The 19,968-nt window shown below is 48.5% G+C and overlaps 1 protein-coding gene across 1 annotated transcript in view; it reads left to right on the top strand.

Annotated features, from left to right (window-relative positions):
• ZNF638 (zinc finger protein 638) overlaps positions 1-19,968 on the top strand; it is a 58,218-nt gene that overhangs the window by 7,931 nt on the left and 30,319 nt on the right. The window contains exons 3-9 of the mRNA XM_053941651.1: positions 806-844; positions 4,676-4,986; positions 10,455-10,861; positions 13,683-13,829; positions 15,658-15,774; positions 18,890-18,948; positions 19,086-19,128. Coding sequence (XP_053797626.1) covers positions 806-844; positions 4,676-4,986; positions 10,455-10,861; positions 13,683-13,829; positions 15,658-15,774; positions 18,890-18,948; positions 19,086-19,128 — 1,123 coding nt within the window. The remainder of the gene's footprint in view (positions 1-805; positions 845-4,675; positions 4,987-10,454; positions 10,862-13,682; positions 13,830-15,657; positions 15,775-18,889; positions 18,949-19,085; positions 19,129-19,968) is intronic.

Below are 19,968 nucleotides of genomic sequence, written 5' to 3'. Positions count from 1 at the left end.
GATCTCTTGGGAATCCATTTGGAACCCACTGGGGATCCATTTGGGATCCATTGGGAATCCATTGGGGATCCACTGGAGACCATGGAATGCTGGGGGAGGGACCTTTAAATCCCAACAATTCCAACCCCGTCCCAGGTGGATCCAAGCCCCAATGTCCTTGGCCTTGGACATTCCCAGGGATCCAGGGATTCTCTGGGAATCCCAGCCAGGAATTCCTTGCCAAGATCCCAGCCCAATCTCCCCTTTCCCACTGGGAGCCATTCCCTGGCTCCTGTCCCTCTGTCCCTTGTCCCCAGTCCCTCTCCAGCTCTCCTGGAGCCCCTCCAGGGACTCTGAGCATTCCCTGGATTTTTCCCTTCTCCAGGGGAACATTCCCAGCTCTCCCAGAGCTGAGGGGCTCCAGAATCCTGGAATGGTTTGGGTTGGAAGGGACCCTAAATCCCATCCCATTCCCACCTTCTCCTATCCCAGGTTGCTCCAACCCAGCCTTGGATGTTCCAGGGATTTGGGGCAGCCCCAAAATTTCCCTGGATTCTCCCCCCATCCCAAGAAAAGCTTTGGGATTTCAAACACCCCGTGGGATCCAATCCTGAACCATCCCAAAATCCTGGAATGATTTGGGATGGGAGGAACCCTAAATCCCATCCAGGGGCATTCCCACCATCCCAATTCCCATCCAACCCCTCTTGCACAAACAGAAATCAACATCTGGTGCTTTTGGGATCCCAAAAACTGAAAAAATCCTTTTTTTTTTTTTTGGGAATTTTGGTTTTCCCGCTGACATTTCTCCCTCTGTCACCGACAGATATCCCGAGTGGAATCCTGAGGCTCACTCCTCCAACAGGTACCTTGTGATTTGAATTCCTTTAATTACTCACTAATTAATTCATTTTTACCAATCATTTGCCCCCTCCAACCCCTCTCCACGAGGTCACATTTTGATTATAAAATTTTAGGAGCTTTTTATGGGATTTTGTCCCAAATTCCATAGAATTCCGAGCTGGTTTGGGTTGGAGCGACCTTAAATTCCACATATTTTTATCCAGGTTTTTCCAATTTTATAATTTTTTCCATTTTTTTTTTCTAGTTTAATCCAGTTTTTCCATTTCTTCTGGGTTTTTTTCCAGTTTTTCCTAATTTTCCAGTTTATCCAGATTAGTCCAGTTTTATCCTTTTCCCAGTTTTATCCAATTTTATCCATTTTCCCTTTTTTTTTTTCTCATTTTTTTTCCATTTTTTCCTTTTTTTCAATTTTTTCCCTTTTTTCCCATTATTTTCCAGTTTAGTCCACATTAGTCCAATTTAGTCCAATTTTATCCACTTTAGTCCAGTTTTGTCTATTTTTGCAATTTTGTCCAATTTTATCAGTTTTATTCCATTTCTCCCAATTTTCCCCAATTTTCCCCATTTTTCCCCATTTTTCCCCATTTTTTCCCATTTTTCCCATTTTTTCCATTTTCCCCCATTTTCCCCAATTTTCCCCCATTTTCCCCCATTTTCCCCCATTTCCCCCCATTTCCCCCCATTTCCCCCCATTTTTCCCCATTTTTCCCCATTTTTCCCCATTTTTCCCCAATTTTTTTTCCATTTTTTCCCATTTTTTCCTTTTTTTCCATTTTTTTTCCACATTAGTCCGGATTAATCCAATTCTATCCAGTTTAGTCCAGTTTTGTCCATTTTTTCCAGTTTTATCCATTTCCCCAGTTCAGTCAGATTTTATTCAGTTTTATCCCCTTTATTCCAGTTTAATCCATTTTTCCAGTTTTTTCCTTTTTTTTCAGTTTTTTTCCCGTTTAATCCAGATTTTTTTAGTTTTGTCCAGTTTTTCCTGCTTTTTTCTCATTTCTTCCTTTCCCCAGAAATCTCACATCTCCCTTTTCCCAAATTCTCACGTCTCCCTTTTCCCAAATTCCCCTTTTCTTTGAAATCCCATTTCTCCCTTTTCCCAAATTCCTGCTTTTCCCAAATCCCCGTTTCCCTGTCTTTTCCCAGAAATCTCATTTCCCCCTTTTCCCAAATCCCCCTTTTCCCAAATCCCCATTTTCCCCTTTTCCCAGAAATCTCTCTCCCTTTTCTCAAATGTCCCCTTTTCCCAAATTCTCTTTTCCCTAAATCCCCATTTCCCCCAATCCCCTTTCCCCAGTCCCTCTTTTCCCATATTCCCTTTCCCCAATCCCATATCCCCAATCCCGTATTCCCCTTTCCCCAATCCCATATTCCTATATCTCCAATCCCATATTCCCCTTTCCCAAACCCATATTCCCCTTTCCCAGTCCCGTATTCCCCTTTCCCCAATCCCATATTCCCCTTTCCCCAATCCCATATTCCTATATCCCCAATCCCATATTCCCTTTCCCCAATCCCATATTCCCATATCCCCAATCCCATATTCCCTTTCCCCAATCCCATATTCCCATATCCCCAATCCCATATTCCCCTTTCCCCAGTCCCATATTCCCTTTTCCCCAAACCCCCTTTCTCCCAGTCCCCTTTTCCCAATCCCACATTCCGTTTCCCCATTTCCCCTTTCCCCAATCCCATTCCCAAATCCCCCTTTTCCTATATTTCCTTTCCCCAAATCCCCATTTCCTGCAATCCCAATCCCCTTTCCCCCAGTCCCTTTTCCCAATCCCTTTCCCCAGTCCAGTATCCCTTTTCCAGTCCCCTTTTTCCTTTCCCCAATCCCCTTTTCCCATATTCCCTTTCCCAATCCCACATTCCCTTTCCCCAATCCCAACTGCTTTCCCCTATCCCCTTTTCCATTCCCATTTCCCCCAATCTCCCTTTCCCCAATCCCTCTTTTCCCATATTCCCAGTCCCAATCCCTATCCCCTGTTCCCAATCCCTATCCCCTTTCCCAGTCCCAATCCCCTTTCCCCAATCCCCTTTTCCCAATCCCAATCCCCATTTTCCCCAATCCCATATCCCCTTTCCCAATCCTATATCCCCAATCCCATATTCCCCTTTCCCCAGTCCCATATTCCCCTTTTCCTCCTATCCCTATCCCTTTCCCAATCCCATATCCTCATTTCCCCCAGTCCCAAACCCCTTTCCCAATCCCATATTCCCCATTTCCCCCAATCCCTATCCCTTTCCCAAACCCAAACCCCTTTCCCAATCCCATATCTCCTTTCCCCAATCCCATATTCACCTTTTCCCCCATCCCCCCTTTCCCTGTTCCAATCCCCATTTCCCCCAGTCCCAATCCCAACCCCCATTTCCCAATCCCAATCCTCTTTTCCCAATCCCAATCCCATATCCCCAATCCCATATTCCCCTTTCCCAATCCCATATCCCCATTTCCCCCAATCCCTTTCCCAATCCCAGTCTCCTTTCCCAATCCCAATTCCTTTCCCCAGTCCCACATTCCCCTTTCCCCAATCCCATATCCCCAATCCCATATCCCCTTTCCCCATATCCCCTTTCCCAGTCCCATATTCCCCATTTCCCCCAATCCCTATCCCTTTCCCTGTTCCAATCCCCATTTCCCCCAATCCCATATCCTCAATCCCAATCCCAGTTCCTTTCCCCAGTCCCACATTCCCTTTCCTCAATCCCATATCCTCAACCCCAATTGCCTTTCCCAATCCCTTTTCCCAATCCCAATCCCCTTTTTCCAATCCCCTTTCCCAATCCCAATCCCCTTTCCCAATCCCATATCTCCAGTCCCATATCCCCAATCCCATATCCCCTTTCCCCATCCCCTTTCCCAGTCCCATATTCCCCATTTCCCCCAATCCCTATCCCTTTCCCTGTTCCAATCCCCATTTCCCCCAATCCCATATCCCCAATCCCATTTCCCCCAATCCCAATTCCCTTTCCCAATCCCATATCCTCAATCCCAATTCCTTTTCCCAGTCCCACATTCCCTTTCCTCAATCCCATATCCTCAATCCCAATCCCAATCCCCTTTCCCAATCCCAATCCCCTTTCCCAATCCCCTTTCCCAATCCCAATTACTTTCCCAATCCCATATCCCCAATCCCATATCCCATATCTCCAGTCCCATATCCCCAATCCCATATTCCCTTTCCCAATCCCCTTTCCCAATCCCAAATCCCCTTTCCCAATCCCAATTCCCAATCCCGTATCCCCTTTCGCTATCCCATATCCCATTTCCCCCAGTTCCAATCCCCTTTCCCAATCCCAATCCCCTTTTCCCAATCCCCTTTTCCCAATCCCCTTTCCCAATCCCAATTCCTTTCCCAATCCCATATCCCCAATCCCATATCCCATATCTCCAGTCCCATATCCCCAATCCCATATTCCCTTTCCCAATCCCCTTTCCCAATCCCATATCCCATTTCCCCCAGTTCCAATCCCCTTTCCCAATCCCAAATCCCCTTTCCCAATTCCCAATCCCGTATCCCCTTTCGCTATCCCATATCCCATTTCCCCCAGTTCCAATCCCCTTTCCCAATCCCCTTTCCCAATCCCATATCCCCAATCCCATTTCCCCTTTCCCAATCCCCTTTCCCAATCCCCTTTCCCAATCCCATATCCCCAGTCCCATTTCCCAATCCCATTTCCCCTTTCCCAATCCCCTTTCCCAGTCCCATATCCCGTTTCCCCCTTTCCCAACCCCACAACCATCCCAATCCCCTCTCCCTTCCCGCCGTTCCCGTCCCGCTCTCACGCCGTGTCTCTCTCTGTCTCTGTGTCCCCGTTCCCGCAGGCACGCCGCGGAGCGCAAGGAGAACCGCACGCCGCGCCGCCGCTCGGCCTCGTGCAGCCCCGGCCGCTCCCCGTCCCGGCGCCGCCGCCGCGGCCCCGCGGGCCCCGCGCGCCTCCGCCGCCGCTCGCGCTCGCGCAGCCCCGGCCGGGCGCGGCGGCCGCGCTCCCGCAGCCCGCGGCACCCGCAGCGGCCCCGCGGCCGCTCCCGCAGCCGCTCCCGCTCCCCGCAGCGGCCCCGCGGCGCGCTCAGAGGCAGCCCCAGGCCCCGGAGATCGCCCGGCACCGCCCGCCGGCCCGGCCGCGCCGCAGAAGGTCAGGGGCGATCCCGGGGGGAATTCCGGGAGGGAGCGACGCCCGGGGGAAACTCGGGAGTGCTCGGAGGGATTCCCGGTGGGAATTCCGGGAGGGAGCGACGCCCGGGGGAAACTTGGGAGTGCTCGGAGGGATTTCCGGTGGGAATTCCAGGAGTGCTCGGAGCAAGTCCCGACAGGAATTCCGGGAGGGAGCGATGCCCGGGGGAACCTCGGGAGTGCTCAGAGGGATTCCCAGCGGGAATTCCGGGAGGGAGCGATTCCCAGGGGAACCTCGGGAGTGCTCAGAGGGATTCCAGTGGGAATTCCGGGAGGGAGCGATGCCCGGGGGAACCTCGGGAGTGCTCGGAGGGATTCCAGTGGGAATTCCGGGAGGGAGCGATGCCCGGGGGAACCTCGGGAGTGCTCGGAGGGATTCCCAGTGGGAATTCCAGGAGTGCTCAGAGTGAATCCCGACAGGAATTCTGGGAGGGAGCGATTCCTAGGGGAACCTCGGGAGTGCTCAGGGCCAGTCCCGACAGGAATTCCGGGAGGGAGCGATTCCCAGGGGAACCTCGGGAGTGCTCAGAAGGATTCCCGGTGGGAATTCCGGGAGGGAGCGATTCCTAGGGAAACCTCGGGAATGCTCAGGGTGAGTTCCCGAGGAGAACTCTGGGAGTGCTCAGAGCGAATCCTGGCAGGAATTCCGAGTCCCGGCGGGAACACCCAGAGCGCTCAGGGCCAGTCCCGAGGGGACTCCAGCAGTGCACGGGGCGATTCCCGGCGGGAATTCCGAGTCCTGGTGGGAACTCCGGGAGGGCTGTGAATGATTCTCAACGGGAATTCCAGGAGAGAGCGATTCCCAGGGGAACCTCAGGAGTGCTCAGAGCGATTCCTGGTGGGAATTTTGGGAGCGCTCGGAATGATCCCGACAGGAATTCCGGGAGGGAGCGATTCCCAAAGGGAACCTTGGGAATGCTCAGGGCAAATCCCAAGGGGAATTCCAGGAGTGCTTGGAGCGATTCCCGATGGGAATTCCGGGAGTGCTCAGAGCGAGTCCCAAAGGGAACCTTGGGAATGCTCAGGGCGATTCCCGAGGGGAATTCCACGAGTGCTTGGAGCAATTCCTGAGAGGAATTCCAGGAGCAATTCCCAGTGGGAATTCCAGGAGTGCTCGGAGCGATTCCCAAAGGGAACCTCAGGAGTGTTCAGGGCGATTCCAGTGGGAATTCCAAGAGTTCTGGGAATGCCCAGGGCAATTCCTGGTAGGAATTCCAGGAATGTTCAGACCGAGTCCTAAAGGGAACTTTGGGAATGCTCAGAGCGATTCCCAGTGGGAATTTCAGGAATTCAGGGAAATTCCCAAAGGTTTCTTCACCCCCAAGTGGGAGTTCTGGGGAATTCAGGGGGATTCCCAATCAAAATTTTGGGATCAGAATTCCCAGTTGGAATTTTGGGAATGTTCGGTGTCATTCCCAAAGGTTTTTGTCACCCCCAAAGGGAATTTTGGGAATGCTCAATGCAATTCCCAATGGGAATTTTGGGAATTCAGGGGGATTCCCAAAGTTTCCTTCACCCCCAAAGGGAATTTTGGGAATGTTCTGTGGAATTCCCAAAGTTTTCTTCACCCCAATGGGAATTTTGGGAATTCATTGGGATTCACAACGGTTTTTTCATCCCTAATGGGAATTTTGGGAATGTTCACTGCAATTCCCAAAGATTTTTTCACTCCCAATGGGAATTTTGGGAATTCAAGGGGATCCCCAAAGTTTTTTCCACCTCAATGGAAATTTTGGGAATGTTCTGTGGAATTCCCAAAGTTTTTTTTTTCCTCCCTGATGAGAATTTTGGAATTCAGTGAGATCCCAAAGTTTATTTTTAATCCTCACTGGGAATTTTGGGAATTCCCTGGGATTTTTGATGGGAATTTTGGGAATTCACTGGAAATTTTGGGAATTCACTGGGATTTTTGATGGGAATTTTGGGAATTCCCTGGGATTTTTGATGGGAATTTTGGGAATGCTCAGTGGAATTCCCGATGGTTTTTTCACCCCCAATGGGAATTTTGGGATTCCCAGGATTTTTTTAGGGATAAATTTCAATAAGTTGGGAATTCTCTGACCAATAACCGCCCTGTGGGTTCTCCGCAGCCGTGCAGCAGCTGGGCGTTAATTAAGGACTAATTAAGGACTAATTAAAGCAGCCCAGGAAGGCTCCCAGCCCGTAAGTACTGCGGGGTCAGAGAGGAGCAGAGTCCCAAAGAATTCCCAGAAAATTCCCAAAAAATTCCCAAAACTTTAAAAAAAATTCCACAAAAATCCCTTTTTTTTTTTCCCCAAAATTCCCATTTTTCTCCCAAAATTAAAAAAAAATTAATATCAAAATTCCAAAAAAAATTCCCACTTCCCCCCCCCCAAAATTTCCAATTGTTTCTCCCAAAATTGCAAAAAAAAAAAATTTTCAAAAAATTCCCCAAAAATTCCCATTTCCCCCCCAAAATTCCCATTTTTTCCCCAAAAATTCCCATTTTTTCTCCCAAAATTCCCCCCAAGAATTCCCATTTCCCCCCAAAATTCCCATTTTCCCTCAAAATTCCCAGTAATTCCCCCAAAATTCCCATTTGCCCCTCAAAATTCCCATTTCCCCCCAAAATCCCCATTCCCCCAATCCAATTCCCCAATCCCATTTCCCCATTCCCCAATCCCATTCCCCAATCCCCATTTTTCCCCCGAATCCCCATTTTTCCCCCAATCCCATTCCCCAATCCCATTCCCAAATCCCCATTTTTCCCCTCAAATCCCATTTCCCCAATCCCCAATCCCATTCCCCAATCCCATTCCCCAATCCCATTTCCCCATTCCCCATTCCCCAATCCCATTCCCCAATCCCATTTTCCCCAATCCCATTCCCCATTCCCCAATCCCATTTTCCCCCAATCCCATTCCCCAATCCCATTTTCCCCAATCCCATTTCCCCCAATCCCATTTTCCCCAATCCCATTCCCCAATCCCATTTTCCCCAATCCCATTCCCCATTCCCCATTCCCCCATTTTTCCCCAATCCCATTTCCCCCAATCCCATTTTCCCCAATCCCATTTTCCCCAATCCCATTTTCCCCAATCCCATTCCCCAATCCCATTTCCCCCAATCCCATTTCCCCAATCCCATTTCCCCCAATCCCATTCCCCAATCCCATTTTTCCCCATTCCCCAATCCCATTCCCCAATCCCATTTTCCCCCAATCCCATTTTCCCCCAAACCCATTTTTCCCCCAATCCCCAATCCCATTCCCAAATCCCATTCCCCAATCCCATTTTCCCCCATTCCCATTCCCCAATCCCATTTCCCCTTTCCCCAATCCCATTCCCCAATCCCATTTTCCCCCAATCCCATTTTCCCCCAATCCCATTTCCCCCGATCCCATTTTTCCCCATTCCCAATCCCCAATCCCATTTCCCAATCCCATTTCCCCCAATCCCATTTCCCCAATCCCATTTTCCCCATTCCCATTTCCCCAATCCCATTCCCCAATCCCATTTCCCCAATCCCATTTTCCCCCAATCCCATTTCCCCCAATCCCATTCCCAATCCCATTTCCCCATTCCCAATCCCATTCCCCAATCCCATTCCCCATTCCCCAATCCCATTCCCCAATCCCATTTTCCCCATTCCCCAATTCCATTTTCCCCAATCCCATTTCCCAATCCCATTCCCAATCCCCAATCCCATTCCTCCAATCCCATTTTCCCCATTCCCATTCCCCAATCCCATTCCCCAATCCCATTTTCCCCATTCCCCAATCCCATTTTCCCCAATCCCATTCCCAATCCCCAATCCCATTCCCCAATCCCATTTTCCCCAATCCCATTCCCAATCCCCAATCCCATTCCCCAATCCCATTTTCCCCAATCCCATTCCCCAATCCCATTTTCCCCAATCCCATTTTCCCCATTCCCCAATCCCCAATCCCATTCCCAATCCCCAATCCCATTCCCCAATCCCATTCCCCCAATCCCATTTTCCCCATTCCCCAATCCCATTTTCCCCATTCCCATTCCCCAATCCCATTCCCCGATCCCCATTTTCCCCCCAAATCCCCATTTTCCCCATTCCCATTTTCCCCATTCCCCAATCCCATTTCCCCATTCCCATTCCCCAATCCCATTTTCCCCAATCCCATTCCCCAATCCCATTTTCCCCATTCCCCATTCCCCAATCCCATTCCCCAATCCCATTTTCCCCAATCCCATTCCCCAATCCCATTCCCCAATCCCATTTTCCCCATTCCCAATCCCCAATCCCATTTTCCCCATTCCCATTTCCCCATTCCCATTTTCCCCCAATCCCATTTTCCCCATTCCCATTCCCCAATCCCATTCCCCAATTCCCCAATCCCCAATCCCATTTTCCCCATTCCCATTCCCCATTCCCATTCCCCAATCCCATTTCCCCCATTCCCATTTTCCCCAATCCCATTCCCCAATCCCATTCCCCAATCCCATTCCCCCAATCCCATTCCCCAATCCCATTTTCCCCCATTCCCCATTCCCATTTTCCCCAATCCCATTTTCCCCCATTCCCCAATCCCATTTTCCCCATTCCCATTCCCCAATCCCATTTCCCCCATTCCCATTTTCCCCAATCCCATTCCCCAATCCCATTCCCCAATCCCATTTTCCCCATTCCCCAATCCCATTTCCCCCAATCCCATTCCCCATTCCCCAATCCCATTTTCCCCATTCCCCAATCCCCAATCCCATTTCCCCCATTCCCATTCCCCATTCCCCAATCCCATTTTCCCCATTCCCAATCCCCAATCCCATTCCCCATTCCCCAATCCCATTCCCCAATCCCATTTTCCCCCAATCCCCATTCCCAATCCCCAATCCCATTCCCCATTCCCCAATCCCATTCCCCAATCCCATTTTCCCCCAATCCCCAATCCCATTTCCCCAATCCCATTCCCCATTCCCCAATCCCATTTTCCCCATTCCCCAATCCCATTCCCCAATCCCATTTTCCCCAATCCCATTTTCCCCATTCCCATTCCCCAATCCCATTCCCCGATCCCCATTTTCCCCCCAAATCCCCATTTTCCCCATTCCCATTTTCCCCATTCCCCAATCCCATTTCCCCATTCCCATTCCCCAATCCCATTTTCCCCAATCCCATTCCCCAATCCCATTTTCCCCATTCCCCATTCCCCAATCCCATTCCCCAATCCCATTTTCCCCAATCCCATTCCCCAATCCCATTCCCCAATCCCATTTTCCCCATTCCCATTCCCCAATCCCATTCCCCAATCCCATTCCCCCAATCCCATTCCCCAATCCCATTTTCCCCCATTCCCCAATCCCAATCCCAATCCCATTTTCCCCCATTCCCCAATCCCATTTTCCCCATTCCCATTTTCCCCAATCCCATTTTCCCCATTCCCATTTTCCCCAATCCCATTTCCCCCATTCCCACTGTCCCCGCCTCTCCCCGCAGGCCGGGCCGCTCTCGAGGCCGTGGTTCGCTCGCTCGGGCCGCGCTTCCTGGCCGAGTTCCAGCGGCAGCGCGGCCTGCAGGGGGCGCTGCAGGAGCCGCCGCCCGCCAGGGCCGCCCCGAACCCCAAAAAAACCCCAAAAGCGGCGCCGCGGGACGGAGCCCCCGAGAGCCCCGCCAACCCCAAAAAAACCCCAAAAGCGGCCTCGAAGGATGGAGCCCCCGAGAGCCCCGCCAACCCCAAAAAAACCCCAAAAGCGGCCTCAAAGGATGGAGCGCCCGAGAGCCCCGCCAACCCTAAAAGAACCCCAAAAGCGGCGTCGAAGGATGGAGCCCCCGAGAGCCCCGGGGGGACCCCAAAAACGGAGCGGGGCGAGGAGCAGCCCGGGAAGAGCCAGCCCTACAACAGGGTGGGTTTGGGGTTTTGGGGGATGTTTGGGATTTTTGGGGTTTGGGGGGTTTTGGGGTTCTGGGGTTTGGGGGGATTCCTGGGGTTTGGGGGCTTTTGGGGTTTCTGGGGTTTGTGGGGTTTTGGGGTTCTGGGGTTTGTGGGGATTCCTGGGGTTTGGGATTCCTGGGGTTTGTGGGGTTTGGGGGTTCTGGGGTTTGGGGGGTTTTGAGGTTTGGGTTTCCTGGGGTTTGTGGGATATTAGGGAATCCCTGGGGTTTGTGGGGTTTGGGAATTTCTGGGATTTGACGAATTCCTGGGGTTTGTAGGGTTTGGGAATTCCTGGGGTTTGTGGGGTTTTGGGGTTCTGGGGTTTGAGGATTCATGGGGTTTGAGGGGTTTGGAATTCTGGGTTTTGAGGGAATTCCTGGGGTTTGTGGGGTTTTGGGGTTCTGGGGTTTGTGGGGATTCCTGGGGTTTGGGATTCCTGGGGTTTGTGGGGTTTTGGGGAATCCCTGGGGTTTGTAGGGTTTGGGAATTCCTGGGGTTTTGGGGTTCTGGGGTTTAGGGGAATTCCTGGGGTTTGTAGGGTTTGGGAATTCCTGGGGTTTTGGGGTTCTGGGGTTTGAGGATTCATGGGGTTTGAGGGGTTTGGAATTCTGGGTTTTGAGGGAATTCCTGGGGTTTGTGGGGTTTGGGGTTTCTGGGGTTTGGGGGAATTCTTGGGGCTTTTGGGGTTTGGGGTTCTGAGGTTTCAGGAATTCCTGGGGTTTGGGATTCCTGGGGTTTGGGGGAATTCCTGGGGTTTTGGGGTTCTGGGGTTTGGGATTCCTGGGATTTGCAGGGTTTGGGAATTCCTGGGGTTTGACAAATTCCTGGGGTTTGTGGGGTTTGGGGTTTCTGGGGTTTGGGGAAATTCCTGGGGTTTGTAGGGTTTGGGAATTTTTGGGGTTTGTGGGATTTTGGGGTTCTGGGGTTTGGGGGAATTCCTGGGGTTTGTGGGGTTTGGGAATTTCTGGTGTTTGTGGGATATTGGGGAATTCCTGGGCTTTGGGGGCTTTGGGGTTTTGGGATTCCTGGGATTTGCAGGGTTTGGGAATTCCTGGGGTTTGTGGGATATTGGGGAATTCCTGGGGTTTGTAGGGTTTGGGAATTTCTGGGGTTTGACAAATTCCTGGGATTTTTGGGGTTTTGGGGTTCTGGGGTTTCAGGAATTCCTGGGGTTTGGGGTTTCTGGGGTTTGGTGGATTTGGGTATTCCTGCGTTTTTTGGGAATTTGTGGGGTTTGGGGAATTCCTGGGGTTTTTATGGGAATTCCGGTGAGAAAAGCCCAGAATTCCCGGGTTTTTGGGAATTCTCTGTTTCTGCAGCTGCTCATTCCCAGATTTTGGGGATTTTTGGGAATTCTCAGCTGATTCCCAGATTTTGGGAATTCTCAGCTGATTCCCGCGTTTGGGGATTTCTGGGAATCCTGGGCTGATTCCCGGATTTTTGGGAATTCTTGGCTGACTCCTGGATTTTTGGGAATTCTGGGCTGACTCCCGGATTTTGGGATCTTTGGGAATTCTGGTCTGACTCCAGGTTTCTGGGAATTCTGGGCTGACTCCCGGGTTTTTGGGATTTCTGGGAATTCTGGGCTGACTCCAGGTTTTTGGGAATTCTCGGCTGACTCCGGATTTTGGGATCTTCGGGAATCCTCGTCTGACTCCTGGGTTTTTGGGAATTCTGGGCTGACTGCGGGTTTTTGGGAATTCTGGGAATTCTGGGCTGACTCCTGGGTTTTTGGGAATTCTGGGCTGACTCCGGGTTTCTGGGAATTCTGGGCTGACTCCGGATTTTGGGATCTTCGGGAATCCTCGTCTGACTCCTGGGTTTTTGGGAATTCTGGGCTGACTGCGGGTTTTTGGGAATTCTGGGCTGACTCCGGGTTTTTGGGAATTCTGGGAATTCTGGGCTGACTCCGGGTTTTTGGGATCTTTGGGAATTCTGGGCTGACTCCCAGGTTTTGGGATTTTTGGGAATTCTGGTCTGACTCCCGGGTTTTTGGGAATTCTGGGAATTCTGGGATGACTCCCGGGTTTTTGGGAATTCTGGGCTGACTCCGGGTTTTTGGGAATTCTGGGCTGACTCCCAGGTTTTGGGATCTTTGGGAATTCTGGGCTGACTCCCAGGTTTTGGGATCTTTGGGAATTCTGAGCTGACTCCGGGTTTCTGGGAATTCTGGGCTGACTCCGGGTTTTTGGGATCCTTGGGAATTCTAGGCTGACTCCTGGGTTTTTGGGAATTCTGGGAATTCTAGGCTGACTGCGGGTTTTTGGGAATTCTGGGCTGACTGTGGGTTTTTGGGAATTCTGGGAATCCTGGTCTGACTCCGGGTTTTAGGGATCTTTGGGAATTCTGGGCTGACTCCGGGTTTTTGGGAATTCTGGGCTGACTCCCAGGTTTTGGGATCTTTGGGAATTCTGAGCTGACTCCGGGTTCTTGGGATCCTTGGGAATTCTAGGCTGACTCCTGGGTTTTTGGGAATTCTGGGAATTCTAGGCTGACTGCGGGTTTTTGGGAATTCTGGGCTGACTGTGGGTTTTTGGGAATTCTGGGAATTCTGGGCTGAGTCCGGTTTTTGGGATCTTTGGGAATTCTGGGCTGACTGCTGGTTTTTGGGAATTCTGGGAATTCTGGGCTGACTGCTGGTTTTTGGGAATTCTGGGCTGACTCCGGTTTTTGGGAATTCTGGGAATCCTGGTCTGAGGCGGGTTTTTGGGAATTCTGGGAATCCTGGTCTGAGGCGGGTTTTTGGGAATTCTGGGAATCCTGGTCTGAGGCGGGTTTTTGGGAACGCGCAGCTGCTGCGGGAGGAGCTGCTGAGCTGCGGCACCGTGCTGCAGCTCTCGGAGCTGCCGGATTCGGGATTTTCCGAGCAGGACATCAAGCGGCTGCTGCAGCCCTTCGGGAAGGTCAGCGACCTCATCCTGCTGCGCTCCCGCAACGAGGTCAGCGGGCAGGGCCGGGAACGGGAATGGGGGAATGTGGGAATGGGGGAATGGGAATGGGAATGTGGGAATGGGATTGGGAATGTGGGATTTGGGTTGGGAATGGGGGAATGGGATTGGGGATGTGGGAATGGGAATGGGAATGGGATTGGGAATGTGGGATTGGAGGAATTTGGGATTGGAAATGGGATTAGGGAATGGGATTGGGAATAGGATTGGGGTTGGGAATGTGGGAATGGGATTGGGAATGGGAATGGGGGATTGGGGATGAGAATGTAGGATTGGGAATGGGGGATGGGGAATGGGATTGGGAATGGGGGATTGGGAATGGGGGGAGGGGGAATGTGGGAGTGGCATTGGGGATTGGGAATGGGGGATTGGTATTGGGAATGGGAATGTGGGAATGGGGGATTGGGGTTGGGAATGTGGGATTGGGGATGTGGGATTGGGATTGGGGATGTGGGATTGGGGATGGGAATGGGGGAATTTGGGATTGGGAATGGGGGATTGGGAATGTGGGAATGGGAATGGGGAATTGGGAATGTGGGATTGGGAATGGGGATGTGGGATTGGGATTGGGAATGGGGGATTGGAAATGTGGAATTGGGAATGGGATTGGGATTGGGAATGTGGGGTTGGGATTGAGAATGGGAATGTGGGAATGGGGGAATGGGAATGGGATTGGGAATGTGGGATCAGGATTGGGAATGTGGGAATAGGAATGTAGGATTGGGAATGTGGGAATGGGAATATGGGATTGGGAATGGGATTGAAATCCGGGATCCAGAGTTCCCTCTGGGCTCGGCTGGGATCGGGATCAGGGGTATCCTTCCCTTTTCCTCCTCTTCCCCTCCCGTTTTCCCCCTTTTTTTGCCTTCCCCCCGTCTTTTTCACCCTTTATTTCCCCGTTCCCCCTGGGAATTCCAGGAATGCTGGGAATACTGGGAACGCTGGGAATTGTGGGAATCTGGGAATGTTGGAAATCCCAGGAATGCTGGGAATGCTGGGAGTTACGGGAATCTGGGAATGCTGGGAATCGTGGGAATCCTGGGAATGCCAGGAGTGCTGGGAATGCTGGGAATTATGGGGCCTCTGAGAATTATGGGAATTCTGGGAATGCTGGGATCCTGGGAATGCTGGGAATTATGGAAATGCTGGGAATATGGGAATCTGGGAATTCTGGGAGTGCTTGGAATCATGGGAATGCCAGGAATGCTGTGAATTGCGGGAATGCAGGAATTCTGGGAATGCTGGGAGTTACGGGAATCTGGGAATGCCAGGAATCATGGGAATCCCAGGAATGCTGGGAATTCTGGGAGTGCCGGGAATGCAGGAATGTTGGGAATTCCGGGAACATTGGGAATCCTGGCAATGCTGGGAATCCAGGAATGTTGGGAATTCTGGGAATGCCAGAAATGCCGGGAATACCGGGAATGCTGGGAATGCTGGGAATCTAGGAATGCTGGGAATTACGGGAATCTGGGAATGCTGGGAATTACGGGAACTCTGAAAATTCCGGGAATGCTGGGAAGGCAGGAATGTTGGGAATTCTGGGAATGCTGGGAGTCCAGGAATGCTGGGAATGCCGGGAATTATGGGAATGCCAGAAATGCCGGGAATGGCAGAAATGTTGGGAATTCTGGGAATCTGGGAATGATGGGAATCGAGGAATTCTGGGAATCTGGGAATGCTGGGAGTCCAGGAATGCTGGGAATGCAGGATTGTTGGGAATGCCGGGAATGACGGGAATCCCGGGAACACTGGCAATGTTGGGAATGTTGGGAATCCCGGGAATGCTGGGAATTGGGGAACGCTGGGAATGCCGCAGGCCTACCTGGAGATGAAGTACCGCGAGGCCGTGCTCGCCGCCGTCGCCTTCGCGGAGACGGCGCCGCTGCTGCTGAACGGGAAACGCGTCCGCGTCAGCGTGGCCGAGGGAGCGCAGGTCAGAGGGGAATTCTGAGCGGGAATTCTGAGCGGGAATCCTGAGCGGGAATTCTGAGCGGGAATCCTGAGAGGGAATTCTGAGCGGGAATCCTGAGAGGGAATTCTGAGCGGGAATTCTGAGCGGGAATTCTGAGAGGGAATTCTGAGCGGGAATCCCACGGGAATTCTGAGCAGGAATTCTGAGCGGGACAGGGAATTCCACAGGGAATTCTGAGCGGGAATCCCACGGGAATTCTGAGAGGGAATTCTGAGCGGGAATTCTGAGAGGGAATTCTGAGAGGGAATGCCACGGGAATTCTGAGCGGGAATTCTGAGAGGGAATTCTGAGAGGGAATGCCACGGGAATTCTGAGAGGGAATCCCATGGGAATTCTGAGCGGGACAGGGAATTCCACGGGAATTCTGAGCAGGAATCCTATGGGAATTCTGAGCGGGACAGGGAATTCCACGGGAATGCCATGGGAATTCTGAGCGGGAATTCCAGAGGGAATCCCACGGGAATTCTGAGCAGGACAGGGAATTCCAGAGGGAATTCTGAGCGGGAATCCCATGGGAATTCTGAGCGGGAATTCTGAGCAGGACAGGGAATTCCAGAGGGAATTCTGAGAAGGAATCCTGTGGGGATTCTGAGCGGGAATTGCAGAGGGAATTCTGAGCAGGACAGGGAATTCTGAGCCAGAATCCCATGGGAATTCCACAGGAATTCTGAGCGGGAATTCTGACCGAGAGAGGGAATTCCAGAGGGAATTCTGAGCAGGAATGCCAGAGGGAATTGCAGAGGGAATTCTGACCGAGAGAGGGAATTCCGTGGGAATTCCTCCTGGGAATTCTGAGCAGGAGAGGGAATTCCAGAGGGAATTCTGACTGGCAGAGGGAATTCTGAGAGGGAATTCCAACCAGGAATTCTGAGCAGGACAGGGAATTCCAGAGGGAATTCCAGCTGGGAGTTCCAGCCAGGACAGGGAATTCCGACTGGGAATTCTGATCGGGAATTCTGACCAAGAGAGGGAATTCCAGAGGGAATTCTGAGCGGGACAGGGAATTCCAGCTGGAAATTCTGAGCAGGAATTCCATGGGAATTCCACGAGGGAGAGGGAATTCCAGCCGGGAATTCTGACTGGGAATTCTGCCCCAAGAATTCCATGGGAATTCTGACTGGGAGAGGGAATTCCAATGGGAATTCCGATGGGAATTTGGGAATTCCCCCCTGGAATTTGGCAATTATTAATTCTAATTTTTCCCATTAAATAATTAATTCCCATTAATTAATTCCATTAAATAATTAATTCCCATTAATTAATTCCATTAAATAATTAATTCCCATTAATTATTTAAAGTTGAGGATCCCGGTCCTAATTAGTATCAATTATTAATTCTAATTTTTCTCATTAATTAATTCCCATTAATTCATTAAAGTTAAGGATCCCATTCATAATTAAGATCACTTATTAATTAATTCCAATTAGTCCCATTAATTAATTAATTCCCATTAATTCATTAAAGGATCCGTTCATAATGAATGTCAATTATTAATTAATTCCAATTTTCCCCATTAACGAATTAATTTTCATTATTTAATTAAAGTTGAGGATCCCGTTCCTAATTAATGGCAATTATTAATCAATTCTAATTTTTCCCTTTAACTAATTTATTCTCATTCATTAAAGTTAGGGATCCCGTGCATAATTAATGGCAATTATTAATTCCAATTCTTCCCATTAATGAATTAATTTCCGTTAATTCATTGAAGGATCCACTCCTAATTAATGGCAATTATTAATTCTAATTTTTCCCATTAAATAATTAATTCCCATTAATTGATTAAAGTTAAGGATCCCGTTCCCCATTAATAGCAATTATTAATTCAAATTTCCCTATTAATTAATTAATTCCCATTAATTGATTAAAGTTTAGAATCTCATTCCTAATTAATATCAATTATTAATTCTAGTTTTCCCCATTAATTAATTCCCATTAATTCATTAAAGGACCCACTCCTAATTAATGGCAATTATTAATCAATTCCAATTTTCCCCATTAATTAATTCCCATTAATTACCTACAGCTAATGATCCACTGCTAATTACCATTAATTATTAATCAATTCTAATTTTCCCCATTAATAATTACCTGCAACTAATGATCCATTGCTAATTAGCATTAATGATTAATCCCAATTTTCCCCATTAATTAGTTCCCATTAATTACCTACAGCTAATGATCCATTGTTAATTACCATTAATGATTAATCAATTCCAATTTTCCCCATTAATCACCTACAGCTAATGATCCATTGCTAATTACCATTGGTAATTAATCAATTCACATTTTCCCTATTAATTAATCACCTACAGCTAATGATCCATTGCTAATTACCATTAATGAGTAATCAATCCCAATTTTCCCCATTAATTAATCACCTACAGCTAATGATCCATTGCTAATTACCATTAGTGATTAATCAATTCCAATTTTCCCCATTAATTAATCACCTACAGCTAATGATCCATTGCTAATTACCATTGGTAATTAATCAATTCACATTTTCCCTATTAATTAATCCCCTAGAGCTACTGATGCATAGCTAATTAGCATTGGTGATGAATCCCAATTTTTCCCATTAATTAATCACCTACAGCTACTGATGCATAGCTAATTACCATTAATGATTAATCAATTCTAATTTTCCCCATTAATAATTACCTGCAACTAATGATGCATTGCTAATTAGCATTGGTGATTAATCAATTCCAATTTTCCCCATTAATTAATCACCTACAGCTACTGATGCATAGCTAATTAGCATTGGTGATTAGCTCCAATTTTCCCCATTAATTAATCACCTACAGCTACTGATGCATAGCTAATTAGCATTGGTGATTAGCTCCAATTTTCCCCATTAATTAGTTCCCATTAATTACCTACAGCTAATGATCCATTGCTAATTACCATTGGTGATTAATCCCAATTTTCCCCATTAATTAATCACCTAGAGCTACTGATGCATAGCTAATTAGCATTGGTGATTAATCCCAATTTTCCCCATTAATTAATCACCTACAGCTGCTGATGCATAGCTAATTAGCATTGGTGATTAATTAATCCCGTTCCCAGGAGAGGAAGGCCGTGAGGAAGCGACTCCTGACCCCCAAAAAGGCCCCACCCAGCACCAGGTAAGGCCCTCATTAATTAACCCCCGCTAATTACCCTCATTAGCGCCTGATCAGGGGCTCCGCCCTGGGCCCCTCATTGGGGTTATTAATTAAGAATCGTTAATTAATTGGTAATTTTGGTGTTGTTCCCCTGCCAGGAAAGTCGCCGGCGCCAGGGCCCCGACGGGTGAGCTGCGCTTCGTTAGCTAATTAACCACTGCTGGCTAATTAACGCTGACGATCCAATTGGCTTCGTTAATTGGAGCTGAATTGGATTTGAACACGAAATCGTTGAGCTCCAAATGATCGCCATTCATTCCTGAGCTTAATTATTAATTAGTCCTTAATGAATTATTAATTAATCTAATGAATTATTGGCTTAATGAATGATTGGCTTAATTAATGAATTTATTGGCTTAAGTAATTACAATTTAATTGGATTTGAACAGGAAATCGTTGAGCTCCAAAGGATCTCCTTGCATTCCTGAGCTTAATTATTAATTAGTCCTTAATGAATTATTAATTAATCTAATGAACTATTGGCTTAATGAATTAATTTATTTATTGGCTTAATTAATTCTAATTTAATTAGATTTGAACAGGAAATCGTTGAGCTCCAAATGATCGCCTTTCATTCCTGAGCTTAATTATTAATTAGTTCTTAATGAATTATTAATTAGTCAACCTAATGAATTGTTGGCTTGATTAATTCATTTATTGGCTTAATTAAAGACTTTATTAGCTTAATTAATTCTAATTTAATTGGATTTGAACAGGAAATCATTGAGCTCCAAATGATCTCCTTGCATTCCTGAGCTGTTTAATTATTAATTAATTATTATTAATTAATTATAAATTAGTCAACCCAACGAATTATTGGCTTCATTAATTAATTGGCTTAATTAATTTTAACTTAATTAAATTTGAACAGGAAATCATTGAGCTCCAAGTGATCGCCTTCCATTCCTGAGCTTGTTTAATTATTAATTACTTATTTATTAATTATTAATGAATTATTAATTAGTCAACCCAATCAATGAT

This window comes from Vidua chalybeata, chromosome 4, assembly GCF_026979565.1.
Source record: "Vidua chalybeata isolate OUT-0048 chromosome 4, bVidCha1 merged haplotype, whole genome shotgun sequence".
Taxonomy (NCBI): domain Eukaryota; kingdom Metazoa; phylum Chordata; class Aves; order Passeriformes; family Viduidae; genus Vidua; species Vidua chalybeata.
Note: the sequence above shows the minus strand (reverse complement) of the source record. Positions and strands in the feature narration are given on the sequence as shown.